This window comes from Molothrus aeneus, chromosome 3 (genome assembly GCF_037042795.1).
Source record: "Molothrus aeneus isolate 106 chromosome 3, BPBGC_Maene_1.0, whole genome shotgun sequence".
NCBI classification, from domain to species: domain Eukaryota; kingdom Metazoa; phylum Chordata; class Aves; order Passeriformes; family Icteridae; genus Molothrus; species Molothrus aeneus.
The window spans coordinates 110,702,748-110,720,551 of record NC_089648.1 but is presented as its reverse complement, the minus strand read 5'-3'; the positions used below and the strand labels follow the sequence as shown (position 1 = coordinate 110,720,551).

Below are 17,804 nucleotides of genomic sequence, written 5' to 3'. Positions count from 1 at the left end.
ATGTTGTTTATGTATTTATTATTGACTTTTAAATCTAAGCTTTTTCTGTACAAGAGCAGACCCCCAGAATGGCTTTGGCTGGGGACATTACACCCATTTTTGGCAATAAATCACGTCTTAAAATTCTTTTCTGAAGATTTGGGTCTTCTGCTCCTGCTGTGTCCTGGGATATCATTCCCTTTCCAGCCAAAAGGGAATTCTTGTTTTCCATTTGCCTTCTTCAGAACGAGTCACAGTTGAAGCAAATGGGTAAAACTCAGTATTTGGGCTATTGAGGAAGGGTTAGATGGGATATTGGGAAAGAATTGTTCCCTGTGAGGGTGGGGAGGCCCTGGCACAGGGTGCCCAGAGAAGCTGTGGCTGCCCCTGGATCCCTGGCAGTGCCCAAGGCCAGGCTGGACAGGGCTTGGAGCAACGTGGGATAGAGGAAGGTGTCCCTGCCCATGGCAGAGGGTGGGATGGGATGAGCTTTAAGGTCCTTTCCCACCCAAACCATTCCGTGATTCCATTATTTCCCTAGAGGAAACAGTTCATTCAGCCCAAAAGATCCAACAGGAACCTAAAATGAGCAGTTCAAGGCTGATTTCTGCCCAAACACAGAATCTGAAATTGTCAGTCACTACGTCTTTCCTGTAATGTGATAATTTTAAGCATAAAATCACAGAATGCTTTGGGTTGGAAGGGACCTTAAAGCTCATCCAGTGCCACTCCCTGCCATGGGCAGGGACACCTCCCACTATCCCAGGTTGCTCCAAGCCCTGTCCAGCCTGGCCTTGGACACTTCCAGGGATCCAGGGGCAGCCACAGCTGCTCTGGGCTCCAAGCCCCATCCAACTTCCAGGGAGCACCTTTGCATAACCCATTTGCCAGGAAATGCAGTTTATCGGAATGTAACGGCTCTATCCATTGGATGTGTCAGTTAAGGGTTAAATTTGGGCTTTAAATGAGAATTTTTTTAATGTGAGAATGTGGATTTTTTTCCTATTCCCAACTCCATAGCTAAAAGATTTCAACTCCACTATATAAAAATGATATAGAACTTGTAGCTGGGTCAGAGTCTTCCTCATCAACCATGATGAAAAGAAGATAACTGAAAAGTCCCAGTTCTTTGCACAGATGAGTTTGGCAGAGAAAAGCTTCGTTAAAGCCAAATGAACAAAGGAAAAAGGGAAAATTCACTCATATATTCCCAGACTTTAAGGCTGGTAAGGGCTCCCTGCATTGTTTAGTTTGACATTTTTATATTATAGATCATTATGTTTCATCGTGTTACTGTTTTATCAAGACCTATCACTTTTTTCCTTTAAGTTTAGCTGATATTTGACTGAAGTGTTTCTCCCAGAAGGAAATCTGATCTGATTTGAAAATGTCAGGAAATGGAGAGGTGCTTCATAGGACATGGGTTTAGAGGGGCAACCCAAGATCCAGTGGAGCAACTGAGCAGGGACCATTTTCCATATCCATATCTAAAAGCTGGATTCCATCTGGAATTCCCTGGTTTTCATCCCTACCTCTGACTCTTGATCTGCCTTTCCATTGCTTTCTCAAACGCCCCTTTGGCATCCCCTTCCCCTTCTGTGCTCATCTCCTTGAGTTAAAAACCTCCAGGGGTTTCTTTTGGAAAGGGTAAATTCATCTGGAACTTGTCACTGAAATGACTTTTCAGGATTTCTTAGTGTCAGGGTTGATCTCACCAGAGCTGTTCCCACAACCCCTTTTCTCTTTGACATCCCAATTCAGGCCCTATTTTCTTTTTATTGCAGTGTGGCAATGAAATTCCATGTTTATTTCCACCCTTGCCTTTACCTTAAAGGTTGTTCCCCACTTGCAGGTGCCAGGTGTGTCCCTTTTTCCCTCCAGCAGAGATTTTACCTCTGACTTCCTTAATACATTTTTGATTCAGTGGCCCCAGTGCAGCAAGAAGTGGCTTTGTAAGACCATCCCATCAGCTCCTCATCTGAGTTATCCACAGAATTTATAAATTGAGACTTTATATTTCTTTGGAATTCCTGATGAGGGGCTTTAAGAGCAACAGGTTCTGTAGCAGTCCCTGCAGAGGACAGATAAAAATGCTGCCATTCAAGCCTTTTTCCCTTTGCACCATTTTTTTTTTTTTTAGAGATGTCATTTAGACAAGTCTTAATCCACTTAACATGTGCACTATCGATATGGGGGAGTGTTAATTTTTTAATCAGTCATGAAGTAATAAGTCAAATGCACTAATAAAGCCTAAGTCCCATCCATGCTATTACATCCCACATTTATTACAGCCAGACTTGTAATTTCATGGGAGGATGAAATGGAGTTTGGCTGACAAGACCTTGTATTCCATAGGACCATGGTGTTAATTATAAGCCCATCTGCAACATTTTCCCCTCACTTGGCTGAAATTAAACCAGAATATCTTTTCTAGGAGCACATTCCAACTGGGAACAGCATCTGGTCCACGGGACCAGGCCAGAGGGAGTCTAAAAGGGGATTCCCTTTTAAGTGCTTTTAGTGTGGACATTCAACCTATAAAAACATAACCTATAATAAGTACGGTGAATAAGGAAAGTTTTACCATCTCCTTTTTTTTCTACAGGTTTATTTAATTTATTTTCCCCCTTTTATTGGCTGTTCAATGTACAGCCATTTTACAAATAAAAAGGGTTTATAGCAGTGGTCTCGCTTCCAGATATTCTGTTCAGCAAAACCAATCAATACTCTGTTTATCAAACCCATTTTGCTGTTAAAGAACAGACAGGATTTTAGCAAACAACAGTGAAAATTTTTACAGCTCAGCCTCAGAAATTTTAAATACTTGCGAATAAGAAACATTCATTTAGTACTTTTGTTTGGCAGATTTAAAAAAAAAATCAGTATTTTTTGTGAAAATTGCCAATCTTTTTAAATTTAATTCAGTTTTTCAGTAGTTTACTGAAAAATATGAGCATTTCTGTCAGAAAAGTAACAATAACAGCATGCTCAAACCCATTTTTTACTAGCAATTTTATTCTCTTGGTTTTGTTTTTAAGGGGTAAAAAATGAAGTCATTCTAAAAGTCCCCAGAAATAGCAGTTCATTGTTTTATCAGCAAATTTTCTTATCTTCATGAATTTTCACTTACTGGGTGATTCACTGGTCCTCTAATAAACCAAATAAACAAAATTTAATAGCATTTTCTCTGCAGAGGCACCACACCATAGCTGCTGTATGAGGTACTTTCTGTAGGTATTAAAAAATACTTTTTATTGTGGTCCAGGCAGAAGTTTCAGGAAGTTTCTAGAATTTATGGACAATTTATTTTGGTTTAGAACTGCAGGACTGGCCAGCCCATGGTGATAAATTGGCTTCTTGCTGGAGAGGATTGACATGTTTTGATAGAACTGGATGAAAAAAGAGTGTGGATCACACTGAGAAGTTAAACAATGATATTTTCTAAAGCAGAAATTCACAGTAGTTAACAAACCAAGCATTATCTCCTAGTTCAGTGCTGGTAAAGTCATTAAAGTGGTTTAAAATATAAAGAAGGAGGTAAAATAAATTAGCCACATGTTAGTGCCAGTGTAGAAGTACAAAATAAGGGTCTGTTCCATTAAATTCTTTCAGTGTGGGGCAGGAATTCAAATAAAAATATTTTAATGGAACCTTATTAAAATCTATGAATCTGGGATTATTTCCATTCTTTTTATCCTCATTGGTTTCAAGGAAAAAATACAAAGGGAAGGAGACAACCAAAATTTGGGCTCCCAGTATTTTAGTGCTGAAACTTTAGTTTGTTTATTTAACGAATAGGAAGGCAATGGGAATTTTGGAAGCAATAACCATTACTTAATAAAAATTCCCAGGCTGATTTGGAGAAAGAGAAGCTCAAAAGACCTTCCCATGACCATTTTTTGGTAGTATTTTGCATTTCCACTTGGGCCGTGACTTTGGATAGCAGGGTTTGGTTTAACTCCCAAATCAGTGAGTGCTGAAGTTTGGTTGTGTTTCTTTACATTCCACATGGGCATCATGGCCCTGGCACAGACTGCCCAGAGAAGCTGTGGCTGCTCCTGGATCCCTGGAAGTGTCCAAGGCCAGGTTGGATGGGGGTTGGATCAACCTGGGATGGTGGAAGTGTCCCTTCCCATGGCAGAGGGTGGGACGGGATGAGATTTAAGGTCACTTCCAACCCAAACGCAATCTGGGATCCCAAAGAGGTTGGTGTTGTTGGTGTGACAAGCACAGGGGCAGTTCAGGGATTCCTGGAAGAGGTGAGAAAAGAGGGAGTTATTTTCTGAGAACTCTTTGAAAATGTGTGAGAAGTCATTATCTTCTCTTTATGGAATAGACTGGGAGCAGGAGCTGTAATGGATAAGTTGTTCCTCAGACTCTGGGCCATTCTTGTAATGAAGAGCTGTTAAATAGGCCTGAGTACAAATAAATGGGAAAAAGGATCTTTGTGCTCCCTTCCAACCCAAACTATTGTGGGATTCTGTGATTTACTGGAGTCAGGACCTTATTTCTCAAAAGAGCCAGGTCCTTTTTTATTGCAGAATGGAGGCAGGAGGGAGTAGTTTTGGAATTTTTGCACTGTAGGATTTAATTCACCTGAGGCAGGGCCAGGTGGAGGTGGCTGCTTGGACACTCCCAGGTGAGGAGCTCTCCAGCCAGCCCTAGGAAGCTGCTCCACTTTGCTGGAGATAATTAAACACTCCCTGGATCCAGCCAGTTAAAAAGAATGAGTTCTTTTCCCTAATCCCTCGGCTTGGGCACTCACCTGGGACATGATTAAGGAGGTGAGAGTCTAAATGCTCTTAGGGAGGAAAGGAATTGAAAATGTGTCACTCAGACATCTTTTTCTCCTGCTCTTTGTGGGGGGATGTTTTTGCCAGGGCTGGAATCCCCACTGAAGGAGCTCGCTGGAGTTAATCCTCTGGGAGAGGCCGTGTTTTCTAAGTGGGAAATGGATCCAGGATAAACAGACAATCTGCTCTTGGCACTCAGCCCTCTCTGCCTCGGTGTAATAGTCTTCTCTTCTGCTGGGAGGTTCTTCAATGGTTAAAGCCCTTCCAGAGCTGAAAGAACGGAGCTCCAGCACTGGAAATCTGATAATGGCTCTGATAAAGAAAGGGTTTCTTTTTGCACAGAGAGCAGCACATGGAACTATGGAATTAGAATTCCATAAATTATTTTAAAAATGTGATCCAGACATTGAGGGTTCTAGAAATGTTCACACTCGTTCAAACTTTTGCTGTGGGATATTAAAGATTCGCTAATTAAAAGTAGAGGGTGAACTGAGGACACTGTGACTCTCTGACAATATAAGTGGACATTTCAGGAGGAATTCTGAAGGAGGCACTAAGGTGAAGAGCTGATGTCACTGAGAAAATCACATCTCCCACTCACATCATTTGAAATCCTTGCAGCTCCTCAGTGTCAGGCTGTTGAATGTTAAAGACACGCAGGTTTTTGGAGAACAAGTGGGCTTATTGTTTCTCTTTGATTGCTGCCTCTCCATTTTTAAGAACTCTTACCAAAATGGTTTGATTAGAAATATTTCAATTGGTTTTTTTCACCATACAGAGGAGTAGTGAGCTGGGTTGATGCTGTGTTCTTTTGGCATTGGATTAAGTGCGTGAGACACATACGAAATGGGATTGTTCTCTTTTCATAGTCAGACTCAAGCCTATCGCAAAAAGTCACAATGCCAAGATTGTAATTAGAAAGAGCCACAGCAGAAGGAAAATCCACTGTATGGTGGAAAGGCTTTGAGGAAAATGAGAGGTGAATCTGGTAGGACCAGCAGCATTACTTCCTTTTTTTCCCCCTGAGGGTGAATATTGATTTTAAATCTATTCTAACAGTCTCTTAGCCACACATCTGAGGATATTTTTCATGAGGTCAGGCTATAGTTCTCAGAGGAGCACCATTATTTCCTTATTCTGGGAAAAAAAAGGAGGCTGATCCTTTGAACTTCTGGATTAGCAGGAGCAGGCAGTGTTGACAAGGTGTAATTGCTGTTTCAGTCAGGAGGAAAGGTAAAACCTCTGTTGTTTTTAAGTTCTTTAAGAAACTTTTCTGTGCTCTAAACCTGTTCATCTTAGGCAAGTAATTTGCTCCTGAGTGATAAAAACCTTTCATAAGCCTAATGTTGGCTTACAAAAAATAAAAATACTGAAGTCAGAAGCCACTCTTTAATCTGATTTTAGTTGTACAATCACACACAGAATCACACAAAATCATTAGGTTGGAAGAGACCTTCAAGATCGAGTCCAATCCATGCTCTAACACTTCAAGTAAAGCATGGCACCGAGTGTCACATCCAATCTTTTTTTAAAACACATCCAGGGATGGGGACTCCACCACTGCTTGGTTACTGATTCCACCCCTAACTCAGGCTTACCACCCTTGGGCCAGCTTCCAGACGGCCCAGCTGCATCCCCTTCCCCCTTCAAGCCTACTTTAAAGCCCACTCAATGAATTCTGACAGTTCTTGAGCTAAAACCTTTCTGCCCTTAACAGAGAGATGGAGCCCATCCAGTTCCAGCAGGCCAGGTGCCAGAAAAGTCGCCCCATGATCAAAGAACCCAAAATTCTGCTGATGACACCAACCCTGGAGCCAATTGTTGATAATGTGGGCTCTGCTATTCCTTTCATCATTTTTCTCTGCCACCAAAGGGCCTGAGCAGAACACTACCTGTGCTCCTGCCCTATCAACAACTTGGCCCAGTGCCCTAAAGTCCCTTTTAATTGCCCTGATGCTCCTCTTTTCAATCTCATCACTGCCAGCCTGGAGTACCAGCAGTGGGTAATAATCAGAGGGCTGAATCAGCCCAGGTTGTTCCTCAGTGATATTATGGGCCCCAGGAAGGCAGCAGAACTCCCTGTGGGATGGGTCTGTGTTGACATATGGGGCCCTCTGTTCCCTCAGAAAGGAGTCACCCACCACAACTACTCTTCTTTCCTTTTTGATGTCAGAAGTGGTGATCTGACAGATGAATCCTAATTGGGAGGCTCACTGGGCAGATGATTTTCTTCTACATCATCTGGCTAACCCTCCCCATCCAGGGCCTCATACCTATTCTGAAGTGGCTCCTGGGAAGGTGATGGAGGTCAGGAGGAATTTTTGTCACCTCCTGGAGTAGGGACCATTTTCACTCCCCTTCATCCACCAGGTGTGTCCTCCTGTGGGAGGCATGGGAGTTCTCTGACTCCTGGTGGGCCTCCCTCAAGGATGGAAGGGTGGAACTTCACCAATCTGTTTCCCTTCCACTTTCCCTAATACTCCTTAGCCTGGTGCTCCTCTTTTCAATCTCATCACTGCCAGCCTGGAGTACCAGCAGTGGGTAATAATCAGAGGGCTGTATCAGCCCAGGTTTTTCCTCAGTGATATTCTGTACCTGGGCCCCAGGGAGGCAGCAGAACTCCCTGTGGGATGGGTCTGGTTGACATATGGGGCCCTCTGTTCCCCTCAGAAAGGAGTCACCCACCACAACTACCCTTCTTTCCTTTTTGATGTCAGAGGTGGTGACCTGTCTGACAGATGAATCCTAATTGGGGGGCTAATTATCTTATTAATTTTCTTCTACATGCTCTGGCTGACCTTCCTCACCCAGGGCCTCATACTTACTCTGAAGTGGCTCCTGGGAAGGTGATGGAGGTCAGGAGGAATTTTTGTTACCTCCTGGAGCAGGGACCCATTTCCACTCCCCTTCATCCACCAGGTGTGTCCTCCTGTTGATGGTGGGAGGAGTGGGACTCCTCTGACTCCTGGTGGGCCTCCCTCAAGGATGGAAGAGCAGAATCCCATCAGTCTGTTTCCCTTTCACTTTCCCCGATCCTCCTTTCTACTTCCTCCCTAAGCTCGGCCACCAGTGAAAGGAGATGGTTCACCTGTTCACACCACAGGCAGGCATCTTCTGGAACACCCCCTGGTACCACTGATAAACTCAAACACTCTGCACCAGAAGGGGTCTGGACAGACACATCCTTTCTGGAGGGTTCTATTTGGCTACGTACACTTTCACTAACTGAAGTTTTTGATCATGTAAAAACCATTACTAACAAAAACACCCAAGAAACCAAAAAAAAACCCCAAACCAACCAAAAAACACACTAGCAGGAGGAAATCTGCAACCCTGCCTGTGCAAATTGTTGTGCCATGCCCACCGGGATGTGCCACACCCCTTTTACTGCTCAAATTGCTTTGCCATGCCCACAGAGATGTGCCACACCCCTGTTTGCTGTACAAACTGTCGTGCCACACCCACAGAGAAGTGCCACACCCCTGTTCACTGCTCAAATTGCTGTGCCACGCCCACAGAGATGTGCCACGCCCCTGTTTGCCATGCAAACTTCCATGCCACGCTGTCCTGGTTTAGGTCAAATTTGGGAGAAAACCTCCAAAAGGGGGCCCCTCCAGAAAGCGAACACACACGGTCCCTTCCCCAATCAAGGAGGGATTCCTTGGAGAGAAGTGGAAAGAACCTGTTTATTTAACAGGCACAGCACCCCCCAGCACACAAAATGAACAATACCAGATGACATCACTCTGTCACCGCTCTGACAAAGATGACAAATTCAGAAAGTCTCTCCTGGGGGTGGTCACTCTGCTATCAGTCCCTCTGGTGCTGGGGCAGCTGCTACAGCCACGAGGTGCAAACTCTGAGTGTTTCCCGGGTCCCAGTCCAGAGCAGGTTTGAGTGGTTCCAAAAAAGGGAAAGGAAAAACAGTCCAGGGAAAAATTCAGACTGCTTAGCTAAACTAACGAATGAGCAGAAGGAAAAAGCAAGAGCAAAGCAGAAGCAAGAGCAGAGCAAAAAGCCAAGCAAAAAGCAAAAGCAGCACTATGTACTGCCCTGTCTGTGTGTCCCCCCCAGCCATGGGGGAGCGGCTGATAACAAAACCAAAACAAAACTTTCACTCTTCAGAGCCAGTCTTGAAGGCACAGAACATAATATCCAGTATAAACAGGACACACTAATGGGGACACAAGCATCATAACGTCACCCTAGGACACGTGCCCACCGAGATGTGCCATGCCCGCCCTGCGCCTGTGTGACTGACAAGAACCGTGTTGGTTTGGGCGAGCTGGACACACCACTGGTCGTGGTCTCTCCTTTTTCTCCTCAAGCTGCAGCAAAAGTCCCAATTTGGGCACCACCAAATTCATTATTTTTGCTCATCAATGGCATTAAACCACGAAATCTGGAATAAATTCCATCCCTGAGCTAAGCTGGCCGTCAGTTCTTGTTGAAGACCATTTCACTTCGTTATTGAGCCAATTATCTCTAACTTGTGTTTTTATTCTGCTGAATGGGTGATCCTTCCTGCTTCCCACCATCTGAATTTGGCTTCAGGTTATGAGATGCTTCCCTGACTGTAAAAGGCAGAGAGGAATTGGGTCACAGCTGGGGACATCCTGCAGGACAGGAGGACCTGGCTTCACTCCAGCTCCCAGGAAACCTGGATATTCTCTTTTCATCTCACTGAGCAGATCTTTGCTAGGTTGAGATAGGGAGCAATTTGATTTTATCATATCTAGACTACAGATATCTCAGATGTGTCCTCCTTTGCTCCTCTGCATTCCAGACTAAATTTAATCCCAGTCTTTCAAATCCCTTTTATCAGCTCTCTGTGCCTTGTTTAGGTTTTGTTTCAGGTGCCCTGTTAACTGAAAAAATGCTGTCACACTTTGCCTCATCATGGGTCTTTAGTATTTCCCAGCATCCTTTTTATTTCTCTCCATTTTTTTTAAATTCAAATTTCTCCTCATGCCTCTACTGAACCCTCCTCAGTTACTCCCAGAATCTGATTTTTCTTGTTTAGTGACAGCTCATTCAGGAGCCAGCACTGGGCCAGATTCACCCTCTGTGGAATTCCCCGATTCTGTTGAAATCAGTGGAATAAATTTGGGGTGCGTGCTGCTGTAAATTAAATAAAACCCTCTAATGTGGTCAAGGAGCTCAATAGGTCCCCACCAAAAGGCAGATCCAGTTTATTCTTTTGCTATTTACTTTTTATGATTTAATTGAAGGATGGGATTTTTTTCCCCCATTCATGAATGTATAATTTTTAAATTATAAAATATAAAACATATATAAAACATAAAATGCACTTTGTGTGGTGGACTCTCACCTGAGAAGTCTGAGCACTCATCAATATCACTAGTAATTAAATTTTAAATGAATTATGTGGCCAGATCCTTCAGAAGTTGGATCTTTCAATAAAATTGTGAGTCATAAACAAGTCAGAAATGAAAAAAAATTGTCCAAAGTGTAACTGAAAAATAGGAATAATATTTTTGTAAGTGCTGTAACATCTGCTAATCTTCCTTGTATTTCTGCTGTCATAAAATTTGAAGTTCAGCCAGGCTTTCTTTGACACTTTTGAGCCTGTTGGATATTGTGAAACAGTTTGGAATTATCTGTATGATTGTGTATAAACACACCCTTGACATTTGTTTTTATCATCATCAATATTATTGATATTTTATAGTAATGATAATTATTTAATAATCAATTATACTATCCATATCTCCACAGAAACAAAATCCAGTCAAGACAGCTTAGACATAGAAATCTTCATATTTTAATGCTCTATTTGGAATATTTCAAATATTTTGCTGGTTTTCAGTTATATATTTGTTAGAATTTTTAATTTTTTCTCCTATAAGCTAACAAACTGCTGTAATAACATTACTCTTTTCTCTCTTTGTCTCTCTACACAGTTTATTTCATGATGGTCCTATCTGAACAAACAGATTTAGTGGAGTTGACATAAATATAAAACATTGTGCAAAAAAGCTCAGGTATGAATGGTGCTAAATCCAAGTATTTTTTAGGAAAACATGAAACAAAACCAAAGGACTGTGCTTGGAATTGCAGAGACAAAACCCTGAGTGTGCCCTGGCTAATTGTCACTGCTAAAATCTGATTTTATTTTGAATTTGCAGGCAGAACTGGGCACACTGAGGCCGTCCGGGTGGTGTTTGAGCCACAAAACATCAGCTTTGAGCAACTGCTCAAGGTCTTCTGGGAGAATCATGACCCGACACAAGGTAGAGTGATGAGCGAGCCAGTATTTAATTATCTTACTAATTACAGCTGGGATAATTAGTGTTTGAGCTGCATGGAAGAGATGAACCTTGAAATCACACTGGAGCTCAGGAATATGATTGCAGACATTTATTGACAGAGAAAGAGAGGGAGAGGGAGAATGGGAGCACAGAAGCTCCGAGTGCCCCTCCTCCCTTACAGCTGCCTGGGCTGGGAAAATTCCCACAGAGTAGCACGGCAGACAATGGAAAATTCTCTTCAACTTTGATTATGACAATTTATTCTGTAATTTCTTTTGTCTCTTCAATTAGAGTGTATTTCTTTGCATCTTCAAAATTTCTATTATTCTATTTTATTTTACATTACCTTACTTTTAAAATTTTATTTTGCTTCATTTTATTTTGCTTTCTTTTGTTTTTAAAATTTTATTTTATTTTATTTTACCTTATTTTATTTTTTAGTTTTATTAAAATTTTTTAAAATTTTATTTTGCTTTATTTTATTTCATTTTTAAATTTTATTTTATTTTTTAATTTTTACTTTATTTTATTTTAATTTATTTTATAATTTTTATTTTATTTTATTTTATTTTATTTTAAAATTTTATTTCTTTTATTTATTTTCTTTTCTTTTACTTTATTTTATTTCTACCCAGGCCCTTTATCCTTCATCACAACTTGGGATTTTACATTTTTCACCAGTACTGAGTATATTTTGTGAGTAGAAGAAGGGGAGCAAAAAGGAGTTAGAGATGTTGTGCAGAAACACCAGTGGATCATTCTACCTATCTGCCTTATCCAAACCTTTGGATTTAATTCGTCCTTCTTGGCAGAGGTTTTGTGCTGACACGACCCACATCTGTGCAAACAGAAACGGGAAACTGTGTGCAGAAAACATTTTGCATGTTTATAGAGTTCCAATAAACATCACCCCTTCTCCCATCTCCCAGAAATCCTGCACACAAGTAACTCATTTCAATATTTGAACAGCCATCGTAATTATGCCACTTGTTACCGCATCTGGGAACAAAAAAATTGCAGATGATACCTCCAAAATGCGATGCCATCCCAGGAAAGAGAAACTCAAAGAGGGATCCAGGGACTATTGTGTATTAAGTGTCTTCCACTGAGCACAAAGAGGTTTTTGCAACTTCTGCCTGTATGGAAAGGGCTTGAGTCAGGAATTTTCTGTCTGCAGGGCCAGGAAATCAGAACATTTTGTGCAGTTCCTCCGTTGCCATCCCAAGGATCTATGGAAAGATTGCTGGGGATTTGAAGAGGGGCAATAAAAGGATATAGAGCCCGGGAAACTGCCCCAGTGCTGGGAATAGACACATGAAAGAGGGAGAACACCATGCCATGTGGGGGTGGGTTGGATATCAGGAAAATGTTCTTATTTTAGAAGTTGGTTGGGCGCTGGAACAGCTCTCCAGGGAGTGGTCACAGCCCTGGGACTGCCAGAGCTCCAGGAGCATTTGGACAACACTCTCAGGGGCAGTGTGGGATTGTTGGGGTGTCCTGGGAGACCCCAAGGAATTGGATCAATGATCCTGGTGGGTCTCTTCCAATTCAGGATATTCTGTGATTGCATGCTCAAGTCATCCTTGCAGGGACCTTGTGACAGGTTGAGCACCTGACCCCGATAAACCAGAACAAGCTGCAGTAGCTGGGAGCTGAAGTTTGGAAAGCTCCACTGTGGAATGAAGCAGCTTTAATTACACCCTCAGTGTAATTAAACATTGGAGTCTTTTTCCATCACCATCCTTTTGAGTCTTTCAGATGAGATAATCCATCATTTTAAAAGAGGGGCTTGATTCCAGTCAGGAGAAGGCATCCTGTGAATCTGTTGAATGCAGTGGCCCATGATGATGATTGATGAGCCTCCCTTTCCAACCCCCTCCTTTAGAGCTGTGTTCAGGATAATTCATCTGCACAATTCCTGAAAAACGTGGAGCTTGGCCTTGAGAAAGATCCCTCCCTATGGCAGGGGGTTGGAACGAGGTGATCTTTAAGGTCTCTTCCAAACCATTCCAGGATTGTGTGATTCTAAGACAATCTCCACCCTCAAATCACACTGATAGGCCCTCCTGGCTTTCTTGTAGAGTTTATGAAAGAGCTTCTCTTCCTGTCCTCCCAATTTCTGGTTTTAGACCATTTTCTTGCTCTTTTTTTTCTTTGGATTATCAGAAATTGGCCATCAGCAGAGGGTGGCTGCTTTCTTTCAGCCTGGAGAAGAGAATCTTCAGGGCAAAATCATTGAGGCCTTCCAGTACCTACAGGGAGCCTACAGGAAAGATAGAGAGCAATATTTACAAGGGCCTGGAGTGACAGGAAAAGAAGAATGGCTGCAAACTGAAAGGGAGTCGGTTTAGATGAAGTATTGGCAAGGAATTATTGGCTGTGAAGACGGTGAGGTCCTGGCAGGGTGTCCAGAGAAGCTGTGGCTGCCCCTGTATCCCTGGAAGTGTCCAAGGCCAGGTTGGACAGGGCTTGGAGCAAGCTGGGATAGTGGAAGGTGTCCCTGCCCATGGCAGGGGGTGGAGTGAGATGGTTTTTAAGATCCCTTCTAAACCAAACCATTCTGGGTTTCCATGACTCTTCCGGGCTGGTTGTTTTGATACATCAGGACAATTGGTCCATGTGTCTTACTCATGTTTGGATTCGTCCTGATTGCCAGAGCTGGGAACTGATGGTCAGGAATTTATGATTCTTCATCTTCCAGGTATGAGGAATGGATTTCTGCTGAAATAATTTGAACAACACCCACCTAGTCAATCTTTTGCCATGTCTGTAGTCTTGACTTTGGAAGTGGTTGGGCTCAGCCTGTGGCCTACTGAGAGCAGGGAAGTGCCTGAAGGACTTCAGGGTTTTAGGATGACTGAAGTTCATTATCTGGGCACACTGCTATGTGGATGAAGTGTAGCAGTTGTGATAACAGGTCAAATAAACTCATCAGCTGAATTTATGATTCTTTCTGGCTCTAAACCAAAGTAAAATCATGACATTATGTCTTTATATCCTCACACAACTGATGTTCAGCACCGTTCCAGTCTGTGCTTTCAGAAGAAGGCTGGATGTGGCAGATGTGTGATTCACTCTTGGATTTCTGGCAGCTGGGAAGCATCACCTAATTAGCCCAGGCAGGAGGCCGTGCTAATGTGGCTGAATTCCTTCTGGGAGTAAGCTCCTGTCTCCATGTGACACCCAGCCCTGGAGATACCCAAGTCCTTCACAACTGTCTCAGGCATCTGTGTGGCCCGGCAGTGCTTAGTGGAAACACTCCCAAACCTTCATCTAAGCTTGGAGCAACAGAATTTCCACGTGGTTCTTCCATAATAATTTGCCAAAAGTGAGACCAGCACTTTACCCCTGGAAAAGATGGAATTGTTCTCAGAAGCCATTGCACGCCCCAGCCTTGCACAGGTTGCTTTACCTGGGTATTTTTGTGGTTCCTTAATGCTGCACCAGGAAAGGTTGGACACCAGGAGGAATTTCTTCATGGAAGGGGCTGTCAAACTTTGGAAGGGGCTGTCCCCTTCCTGTTGGAGTCCCCATCCCTGGAAGTCCCCAAGGAACATTGAAACTGGATGTGGCACTCAGTACTCTAAGCTGGTGACAAGGTGGAGATTGGATTTAATCTTGGGAGTCTTGGAGGTCTTTTTCAACCGAAATGATTCTGTGATATTGTTGGTCTAATCTCAGTCCAAGAATTTTGCAAAGCTCTTCTTGCCTCATTCATATTTCTTGATTTGAGAAAAACCTGAACCACAAGGTCCCAATGTCAAATTTCTGTTTTGTAAGGTGGGGGGAGGGGTAGAAGGTCTCTAAGTTGGGATTGTTTCTTTGCCTTGATTTGTTCCTATTCCCTATTTTTAGATGGCTGTGGGAAATGTGGCTTTATGTAAAGATACTGTAAGTGAGAGTTCCCTCTCTGACCTGCAATGTTTTTCTCCTTTGTGGTTGAGCTGTGTGCAGACAGTGAGTTTTATTCAGGCAGCCTTGTGGGAATGCAGGACTCAGTTTGCCAATGAGAAGATTTTGACTAAGAAGGTAAATGAGAAGATTTCTTATTAATAAAATTCAGCACAATCTTTGGGTGAATCCAGTGTCTCATGCAGCAAGTGCTGAACTTCTTGAGTGCAGCTCTCATTCAAAAATACAGAAGCTCAGTGTGTTTTATCTCCATTTCACCTCTTCTACCCCCAGCACAGATAATGGACTTGTCTCATTGTTCTAATGTCAATAAACATCAAATGTGTACATTCTGTGGCAGATTAAGACCTTTCAGTATCGGTTTAGTCGGTACCAAGTTGTTGAAGAGTACAGACTGCCAGTCCCATCATTCATCATTGTATGAGTGTATTAATATTCAAAAACTCCTGCTTTCCAAGCAGTTGTCCTTTAGAAGAGACTGACACCTCACTGGGATTCAAATTGTCCCTGGGAAGGAGCCTGGCTCTTGTTTAGGGAAGCTCTGGAGTGCACAGAAGTCAATTGAAAAGCAAGAACCTTTGATCAAATCAAACAGTTGAAAGAGATCCTCCCCAATGAGCATCTCCAAAGTGTGGGGCCCTGACAAAGTCCTCCTGACTGTTAATTTAGGCTCTGTTTTATAATTCATTAGAATTGGGAGACTGAAAAAGCAACAAACAACCCCCTGACTTCTGCCAAGTGGCATATGGCTGTCATCTCTGCTCAGCCTCCAGTGCCCTGCTCAGCATTCCTGCTCTCCCAGGGATGAGCTGATCTATAAGAGGATTGCTCTGGATGGCTCCGTAAGGGCTCGAGATGTTGTTTCTTTGTCATTGATAGAGAAAAGGGGGATAAATGGGATATGCAAAAAATACTACCAAAAAATCTTTGTAGATAATTTTATTTTTTAATGCTTGCAGAGGTGTTGGGCAAAGTCTGTATTGCCTGTTTTTTTTAATGGGGCCATCCTCAGAGCTTTCCAGATTTTTTTTAGACTGCGAGCCTGACTGTCTTCTTAAAGTTGCACCCTGACCATGGTCCTGCTGGCACCTCCTTGCTGCCTATACAGAGGGACTTGGACTTTCAGCCCATCAGTTTTGTGCCCCTTCTGTAGTGTCACAATTTCTGTAAAGTAATATTTGACTTCCCTTTTAGGGAAAAGGGTGATTTTCTCCTCTCTCCCCGACCTTTCGGCCAGATACAAGCTCTTTGTTTGTGTTGACTCTGGCAATCACAAAGTTCTCTGCTCAGGCTGAAAATTAACCCTGCATGAATGGAAGTGAAACGTGGTTTCCAGCCAGGATTTAAATTGCCAGGAGCAGGGATGCTGGTGGGATCAACCCTCCTGGCATCAACACTGACCTGCAGTGCCTGAGCCAATTCCAAACCCTGCTGCTGTGCTCCTGGTTGGGGAGGAATGTGTCATGTTGGATCAGATCAGGAAGTTTGGCTGCTCTTTGTGGGGTGTCAGAAACTATTTCTCCAGACCTTTGGAAAAATCAATCTGATACCAGAGAAGAGTGGCGTGGTGCAAATATGAGTCCTGTAAAGGGCTTTAATCTTGAAGTTCTTCTGACCTGTGTGTGGGTGAAGTCCTTTATCTGTCGGGGATTTCAGCCAGTTCAAGGTGACTTTAAAGAAAGGCTCCTTCTTGCTTTCATGGTCTGTACAAAAGTCAAGCAGACAACAAAACTAATTTATTTTAAGAGCAGCCTGGTCTAGTGGAAAGTGTCCCAGTCCATGGCAGGAGATGGAACAAGATAATCTTTAAGGTCCTGTTGAACCCAAACCATTCTGTGATGCTGTGAAAACGTGTTTGGGAGAAATGAAAAATCCACTTGCCTCCTTCAGCTCTGTTCTTTCCTGAGCACAGTCCAAATCAGATGCTTGTTTGGGTAGTTCTGCTCCCCACATTCCTCAAAAGTACCCAATCATTCCCAGCCCACAGGAAACAACTCAGGTATGGCCACAATTCCTTGTGCTGAGTGCCTGTTGCCCACAAATCCCATCATTTTTCATTCCTTCTGCCTTTCTGTTTGGATTTTTGAGTTAGTGGCAGAGAGGAAGCCAGCACTCCACAGTTTTGGTCACTGACCACGGGGTGAAGGACAAACCTGTGGCCACTGCTGCTCAGGGGCTGCTGGAATTCCCACTCCAGCCTTGTGGATCCTTTGTGAACACCCAGAGAACCAAAGTCATTGTAGGGCATCTCATTCCCCTCTTTCCTGTCAGGGACAAGCCCTTATCTTGCCTGTGTTTGTGCAGGAAATGTAAGCAGGGCTGATGTTTTTCCAGCAGTTGAGGACCATCTGTCCTACAACAAACTCATCACCTGCCAGACTTGTTCAGAACATCTCTCAGTCCATATGTCTTGTGTATCCATGATAAAGAAGAAATGTAGGAGCCATTTCTCCTCCCTGTGACCTTCCAAACACGCTGGCATTTAGCCTTGGTGCTGATACAGGAGTTCTCCAGATTAATATCTGCTTTTTGTTGTGCTGACCCAGTTTGCTTGCAGAGGGGATATTTATTTCTCCCCAGCTTTGAAGGCCTGTACTTTTTTTAGACATTGCATAAGGAATCTATCATCTGCAAATAATTAAAATTAGACACTAGAAATGACATTGTGTTGCTAATGAGCAGATGTGTCTACTTATACCAGTGGAAGAACAGCTGTACACATAAAAAACGCTGCAGCCACCCTAAACCAACATTTGGTATTCTGCTACAGGCCTGGAACTCCATTTGGAGATTAAAGGGAAAAAAATAATCACTCCCTGTAAAATGTAACCATTTTTATGTTTTGCCT

General features: G+C 43.0%; 1 protein-coding gene across 2 annotated transcripts in view; it reads left to right on the top strand.

Moving 5' to 3' along the window:
* The window catches only part of MSRA (methionine sulfoxide reductase A), a 237,750-nt gene that overhangs the window by 129,990 nt on the left and 89,956 nt on the right, over nt 1–17,804 (top strand). For both annotated transcript variants that reach the window (XM_066547616.1, XM_066547617.1), the window contains exon 4: nt 10,922–11,026. In XM_066547616.1, the coding sequence (XP_066403713.1) occupies nt 10,922–11,026 (105 nt within the window). The remainder of the gene's footprint in view (nt 1–10,921; nt 11,027–17,804) is intronic.